This window comes from Rhinolophus ferrumequinum (genome assembly GCF_004115265.2).
Source record: "Rhinolophus ferrumequinum isolate MPI-CBG mRhiFer1 chromosome 15 unlocalized genomic scaffold, mRhiFer1_v1.p scaffold_54_arrow_ctg1_1, whole genome shotgun sequence".
NCBI classification, from domain to species: Eukaryota; Metazoa; Chordata; class Mammalia; order Chiroptera; family Rhinolophidae; genus Rhinolophus; species Rhinolophus ferrumequinum.
Genome location: NW_022680357.1, coordinates 2398702 through 2405982, shown reverse-complemented (window position 1 = coordinate 2405982; position 7281 = coordinate 2398702). Strand labels below are relative to the sequence as shown.

Sequence of the window (7281 nt, the reverse complement as noted above, 5' to 3'; positions counted from 1 at the left end):
TACGCTCCACCTGCCCACGGGTGGGGCTTTAAGCATTAGGTAGGAAGCGTTTTCTAAACTCTTCACAGAAAAAAGAGGAAGGAAACACACCCCCTACTTCTAAATGACCAGATCACTAGTGATTCTTTTCAAGTATCTTCCTTCTGAAAACTTTTTTTTTTAATTGGGGAATATTGGGGAACAGTGTGTTTCTCCAGGGCCCATCAGCTCCTAGTCGTTTTCCTTCAATCTAGTTGTGGTGGGCACAGCTCAGCTCCAAGTCCAGTCACTGTTTTCAATCTTAGTTGCAGAAAGCGCAGCCCACCATCCCATGCGGGAATTGAACCGGCAACCCTGTTGTTATGAGCTCACGCTCTAACCAACTGAGCCACCTGGCTGCCCCTCCAGAAGCTCAGCGGCAGCTGGTTGTCTTCAAACTTGTTGTGGAGGGCGCAGCTCACTGGCCAATGTAGGAATTGAACCGGCAACCCTGTTGTTTAGACCTAGCGCTCTAACCAAATAAGCCATCCGGCCGCCCCTCCTTCTGAAAACTTTTGCAAAATCCAATGAATAAATATTTTTAAACTAAAAGATTATTTTTTTAAGGAAATGCATTTTCTGGCAAAGCACTAGGACCTGTGTTTATGCAAATAGGCGGTACATACAAGGAGGAAGAGAAGCAGGAGTGGGGGGACTGTGTGCCCAGCCAGAGGGCAGACCCACAGTTTCGAAGGCTTCGAACCTTGGAGCACCCACTGGATGCAGGCAGGAGAAAGGAAGACAGCTCAGGCTGGGGCTGGGCAGGGAAGACAAGCAGGACAGTCCGTGACCCTGGGTTGGGGTGGGGACACAGCCCAGCAACTTGGCTGCATCTCCACTCGTGTGAGCTCTGGAATGCCAATCTCTCCCTGGGAGACATCTGTGTGGCGTGGGCAGGTCAGCACGCTGGCCTCACCGCCTGGTCACTCCCGCCGTGCACAGGAGATGGGGCCATGGGGAGGGAATGTGGACACAGCATGGCTCCCGGAGGAGAGGTCAGTCTCTGCTTCAGGTGCTCTGCTGAGGTGGTCGGTTCGAAGCTCGCAGCGGGGTGGGAGGCAGGTCCCAGGACTCTAAGAACAGGCTATGGACCAGTGTCCCCTTCAGAACGCCTCTTTTGCCTCAGCTGTCCAGCTCCTGTCAGAAACGCCGCACACGCCAAGGTCATAGGGGACTGATGGCCCACCTCCCGCACCGCCTAGGGGGTTGTATCTGCCCCTGAGCAGCACACCCCAGTGGCTGAGCGAGGGTTGCGGGCAGCCAAGCCTCGTGCATCCCTTGGGGACAGACACCAGCAGGCCCCTTCTGCCCTCTCCCAGATCGCCCCAAGATGAATGCTCCTCACCCCAGTGACTGGTTTACCAGCCCAGGGTTCACCCCGCCCCCAGCCTGTCTGGTCACCCACAGGCACTGAGAACGTGGCTGCTAGCAACCAAACCACAGAGGGCCTCAGAAGAGGGTCTTCTCAGCATCACCTGTGCTCACAAACAAACCCGCCTGCAGGGAGGATGAGGGCCACCGTGAAAGCCTGCTCCAACCTCGGCTTCACGATGTGACCCAACTGGGAGCTCCTGCAGTTTCCTCCCCTCAGGCAGGACAGGAGAACAAAAGTCCTACCGTGTTTCCCCCAAAATAAGACCTAGCCAGACAATCAGCTCTAATGTGTCTTTTAAAGCAAAGATTAATATAAGACTCAGTCTTATATTATTTGTGTTAGATAAGACCTGGTCTTATTTTACTATAATATAATATAAGACCAGGTCTTATATTAATTTTTGCTCCAAAAGACGCATTAGAGCCGATTGTCCGGCTGGGTCTTATTTTCGGGGAAACACGATAGAACGTTCCTACCACCACCCTGTGATACAGCCCCAGGTTTAGGGAGCAGAGGGGTTCAGAGGCACGGGCAGATCCTCATTCTTCCTCGGAGGGAGCTGCTTGCTGCTCAGAGAACCAGGGTGAGTAGGCCCCATGAGACGGCCACACCACTGGGTTTGCAGGGGGGCCCTGAGGTCTGGGGTGCAGCTCCATTGGGTTGGGCCGCCTCCCGGCACCACCCATCTGCCCAAGAAGACCCGCCCCCAGCCTTGACCTACATATGGCCTGGTCTTCTAGAGTAATGGAAGCCCAGAAGTGCCCAAAACATGTCTAGAAATATGTCCAAGGAATTGAGGGGAAATGCATCAGAACCTAGATAGTGATCACCGGCCCCCCGGGTGGGGATTTCAGGAAGGGGGCCAAAGACACAGGTTACCCCCAGAAGGTGGGAGCAGCACATCACCTAGAGTTTAGCAGAGAAGGATGCGAAATCCGCCAGCAACTTGATGTCATTAGGGAACGTCAGCCATGCCCCGCCGTCAACCACCAGCAGGGCACCCGTCACGTAGGACGCCAAAGGACTAGCCAGGTACAGCACACTGTGGGCGATCTCCGTCTTGTTCCCCAGCCTCTGCAGGGGGCTGGCCAGGAACTTCCCACTCATGCTGGCCTGGGAACCACCTGGGAGGTCAGGCCCTGTGAGTTCCAGGACCCCAGGGCCCTCCTCCCTCCCTGCCCAGCTTTCCTGAAACCACATCTGGGAAAGCTGGGGACATTATCAGCACCAGCCTGATGGAGCAGGAACAGGCCAGGTACAGAGTAACACCGCCACAGAACCAGCATAGGACTTTTCTATGTACACCCTGCCAAGGTTCTGGAAGCTTCAAAGGGAGCCCCACTTTGTGTCTGCCACACACATCGAGGCCAGCAGCCCTGTGGCCTCTGCCTCCGGGAAGCAGCGGCCCAAGTCTGGCTGACCGTTAGTCCATTACAGCTGTGTGTTAACCATGAATGGCCCTCACTTGACTTGGGGACAGACACTGCCGGCCCCAGAGAGCCATGAGGACTCGGCATGTGTCCCAGGCCTGTTCCAGCCAGGTGGGAGGGGAGCCCGTGGAGGCACTGCGGGACTTGTGCCAGGCGAGCATCCAGGGGAGCGTGGGCTCCCCAAGAGCCTTACCCAGCCGCCGGAACCCCTCCGTGCCACTGATGGGACCAGGGGCAAGGCTGTTGACACGGATGTTTTGGGGACCCCACTCCACAGCCAGATGCCGCGTCATTGCATCTGCATGGAAAGAAGGTAGGCGTGAGGGAGAATGCAGGGCTGTTCTGCCTTCTGGGGTGGCGTGGGTGCAAGTGAGGGCTCTCTACTGCCCACTTGGACAATGCCGCCCTCCAGAGATGGGCAGGAGAGGGACCCAACAGAAACTGAGGCAGGCAGACCAGAGCGGGTGCCGTACCCACAGCCGCCTTGGCAGAGCCTGCGTGCACTTGGAGCACCTGCCCCCGGGCACCGAGGGTCGCAGTGATGTTTACAATCACCCCTCCATGGTCCTGCAACACATGGGGGAAAGGGGGTGTCAGTGAGCAGACCGCCAGAAGATGGGAGCTTCAGCCAAGAGGACACTCACGCGGAAGAACTTCTCATAGACCACGCGAGACACATTGAAGGTCCCCAAGGTGTCGATGTCCATCACGGTCTTGAAGGCATTGAAGGACAACGCGCCGGCCGGACACAGGAAGTTTCCAGCCGCACCTGCAGGGTGGAAGGAGACAGAGGATGGTGCTGCAGCCCTGGGCAGTTAGAGCATAAAAACCTTCAGGGTGGTCCGAGCTGGACAGGGAAGGAGGTCTGGGAGTGTTCCTGACTCTGATTCAGCCAAGTTCACATGACAATGACTCGGAAGGAGCAGCGTGGGGCTGAGACAGTGGCCTTGAGTCTAAAACAGAAGTTCTGGGACCTCTAAGTAGGGAAGTCTGGTGTTACTGACCCATCAGAAACCCCCTGGCCTCGCTCCACAGTGACTCACAGTTTATGAGAATGTCGATTTTCCCAAACTCCTTCAGTGCTTGCTCCACGGCGGCTATGATGGCTGGGGGAGCTCGGACATCCAGAGATAAAGGGAGGCACCGCCGGCCAGTGGCAGCAGTTAGCTTTCTGGCAGCCTAGAAGCCAGACAGGAAGACAGAGGAGAGGTGGGCAGCAGCCCAGTGGCCTCGGCCTAGAGAAACAGTCCTTCAGAATCTGAGAAGGATGTGTCCAGGTTCTGCTGAAAAGCCAGGATTTGCTGCTGGACCCTTCTACGGAGATGCAGCTGGCAAGCAGCCACTACCTGGGTCCACGACCCCCCTTGGACATGTTCCTCCCTGTACATCATGCTCTAAGCCATTGGCCACAGGTCAATGGAAACTTCAGTTGACCTCCAGTCCCTGCCCAGGGACCAGCTGTGGCAGTAGTGAGACTCTTCTCCTGGATGGTCATGTGGAGCACCTTTATAACCCTGCTGATCTCAGAGATGTCTCTTGGGGTCAGTACCACCCAACATTGAGGGTCCCCTCACAGGACCCCATAATTAGATTTTTTTAAAAGCCAGGGGTGTCCCTGGGAGGCCACTTCCACTGAAGCTCCATATTTGGAACAGAAGTGGCTTTTGGTGTCAACATCCTCTGGGCCTCAGGACCCTTCAGGCGCAGGCTCTGAGTCTCCACAGACACTCATGGATGGGGTGGGCACAGGAGAAACACCCCCTCACCGTTGACACTCTCGGAAGGCTTCTGCTGGCGATGACCACATGGCAGCCGTGCCTGCAAAGCCAGAGGGCAGGTGTGAGGATGGCAAGGTGCAAAGAACACACCCAGGTGGGCTCCTGCCTGGAGCTCTAAGCAGAGCCCCCTTCCGCCAAGGGTCTTTTGGGCCGAAACACCAGCCCAGGGCTAAAGGCATAGCTGGCAGAGGACACAGTGGTCTGAGCAAGTGACTATGGCGGGACCTCAGGTGGGTGCCATCGGTCCTATCCCAGGGGTTCTGGGCTGCCCTCTCTGGCACCGGGTATCCCCACCACACAGATCTGTGGGCCCTGCCCCAAACACCATGTACACAGCACCCAAGAAGCTGTGAGCATTGGAGGGGGGCCCAAGCATCTGCACTGGGTCTGCCTGGCTCAGCCCCACATGCCCCCGGCCCCCTCCCGCTGTGAGGTTTCTCCTAGGACAGAGAGCTTAATTCTGAGGCCAGGGCGCCTCCCCTGTCTCACCTCCTGACAAACTCAGTCTCCCAGTGACAACATCAGCTACTACCTGCTAAGCAGTGTGTGCCTATTTCTCAATACGACTCTGACCGGTTCTGCTCAGAGAAGCAACAAGCCCAAAGCCACCAGCTTGGAAAACAAGTTTACCTGGAATGAATGAATCCCCAGATCTTACCCAGTGGGACCCACCTCTCTGATAAGAAAAGTGGGGGCCCAGGAGAAACTGGGGAGGGTCCCTAGGATATCAACAGGTTCCCTCTCCCCCAACCCCAGCCTACCTCTGGGCCTCACACAAGTAGAGGTGACAAGTTGCTGATTTGAGCCCGAGGCCACAGAACTTGTGTCTCGAGAGACAAGGTATTCTGCATCCAACTAGGCCCGCCCTGACCCTGGCTCAGCAAGGCCCCAGGGGCCCTGCAGTAGAGGTACCTCAACCTGTTGAACCCTCCCTCTTTGTACAAATGAGAGTGCTGAGACCAGAGCCACAGTCTTGATTAACCTCTAGGAGAAGCCCCTGGAGTCCTGCCTCTCCTAGGACAGCACTTGACCCCTTTCAGATGCTCTCCGTCGGTCAGTTGCCTAGAGGGGTTCTCACACCCATCAGCATCTTGCCCAGGAGTCCTAGGATGGGGCGGGGTTCCTGCAAGGAGGTGTGAGGGTCGGTGAGGGGGGGATGGGCACACAGCACACTGAGCAGCGCTCACCGCATAAATATCTCAGCTATCCGGAACCCGATCCCAGAGCCACCGCCTGTGATGAAGGCGACTTTGTCCCTGTGAGAAGAAAACAAGAGGATCTTTAAAGGCATCCCTGTTCACTGGGGGACAGGAGGGAGGCCGCTGGTTCTGCAAGGACTTTGACCCTCTGCCCTGGGCTCGTCTATCAAATTTGGATTGTTGACAAGGAACGTGGGTGATTTTTGTAAGGAAATGAAACACTGCCTTTTTTTAAGCCTGCATTCCTAGGGGAAAACCTATTTCAACCTCAGAGTCTCTACTCATAAAGTTATCAATGACACGAGTAACGTTTTCAGAACATACAAGCCTGCCTCCGCCCGCCCCTCACTCCCACCCTCCTAGGCTTTCCACGAGGAATACCCATCAGCACTGGCCAACGCAAACAGAACATACTCTCACCAGGGCAAAGATCAAAATACAGGAGTACTCGGTCTCCCCCAGCGTCTAGTCCCGCTCCCCGAGGCGCCTCGAGCCCCCGGTCCAACTCCCCGGACGCCTCCAGTGCCCGGTCCCACTCTCCCGGAGCCTCTAGTTCCCAGCCCCGCTCCCCTGGCGCCCCCAGTTTCCGATCCCGCTTCCACCGGCGCCCCGAGCCCACGGTGCCACTCCCGAGGCAGCCCCCAACTCGGCCCTCACTGGAGTAGGTCGGGGCTAAAGAGGTGGCGGTACTCAGGTAGACAATCGTCCTCTGGGACATCGGGCGGCGGGTGGGCCATGGCGCTTGGTGAGGACCCGGGGCGGCGAGGACAGCAAGGACCTGCTCAGGATCCGAGCACCAGCCTCCGCGTCTGGGACAAGGGGCAGTCTCGTGACGTCACCTCCAGGCAGCCTACCGGGTCCTGGGATCCCGATGCCTCGCCCATCGCCACCGCCCAGCCCAGGGGCCCGCCCTCTTCCTAGGACGCCCCGCCCACAGCTGTCTCGTCACCTCAGAAGCCCCACCCATTCGCGCCGCGGGCACCCGGCCCCGCCCACAGAGGCGCCAAGCTCCTCCCAGGACCACCGCCTTCCCCGCTCGCCCCGCCGACTGCGGCCGCACGGCCTGCTGGGACCCGGGGGTAGCTGGTCGACTAGGGAACCGCGGCGGGCGCAGGCGCCGTTCTGCAGGTCGGTTTCTGCAGCTCAGGTCGGGCGAGAGGGCCTGCGAACCGTCCACAACACTAGGTCCTTTTCACAAGATTGGGTGTCAGTGCCGTGGTCGGAGCCAGACGGACACAGCGGACACTCGGTTCCGAGGTTAAGGTCAGGCTCGCGTGCCGGCCCAGGGCACCTGGGCTTTCTCCCCCTCCCTGGCCCAACAGTGCATTTAAAACACCTAGTTGGGAGGCGCTCGGCATCTAAATGCCCTCTTCTCCCGGGCACCGCTTCCCTGTTGCATAAATATCACAAAAAAGAGGGAAGGAGACTGGAGTCCGGGAAAGCCACGGACAATGGGGAAGGCCTTTGCCTCCTGTGGCCAG

The 7281-nt window shown here is 57.7% G+C and overlaps 1 protein-coding gene across 2 annotated transcripts; it reads right to left on the bottom strand.

Annotated features, from left to right (window-relative positions):
- Positions 1-575: 575 nt before the first annotated feature.
- On the bottom strand, positions 576-6642 carry DECR2 (2,4-dienoyl-CoA reductase 2). Of its 2 annotated transcripts, none has more exons than XR_004422512.1 (9): positions 6458-6642; positions 5789-5857; positions 4590-4641; positions 3867-4002; positions 3468-3592; positions 3297-3390; positions 3017-3121; positions 2300-2506; positions 576-1155 (listed from the first exon to the last, which is right to left on the bottom strand). XR_004422512.1 is itself a non-coding variant. In XM_033101413.1 (9 exons), exons 1-8 carry the CDS (start codon positions 6535-6537, stop codon positions 2300-2302), a joined length of 879 nt encoding a protein of 292 aa, XP_032957304.1. In that variant the 5' UTR covers positions 6538-6637; the 3' UTR covers positions 576-1155. The 2 variants fall into 2 exon arrangements, 1 of the variants encoding a protein (XP_032957304.1); XM_033101413.1 differs by having other exon boundaries at positions 2300-2517; positions 6458-6637.
- Positions 6643-7281: the final 639 nt, after the last annotated feature.

What these genes read in the sequence shown, in the direction of transcription:
- DECR2 (XM_033101413.1), bottom strand. Translation starts at nt 6,537, where the DNA reads ATGGCCCACCCGCCGCCCGATGTCCCAGAGGACGATTGTCTACCTGAG. An exon ending in TTTAGCCCCGACCTACTCCA is followed by an intron (nt 5,858 to 6,457) that starts GTGAGGGCCGAG and finishes TTCTTCTCACAG; the next exon opens with GGACAAAGTCGCCTTCATCA. An exon ending in GCCTTCCGAGAGTGTCAACG is followed by an intron (nt 4,003 to 4,589) that starts GTGAGGGGGTGT and finishes TCTGGCTTCTAG; the next exon opens with GCTGCCAGAAAGCTAACTGC.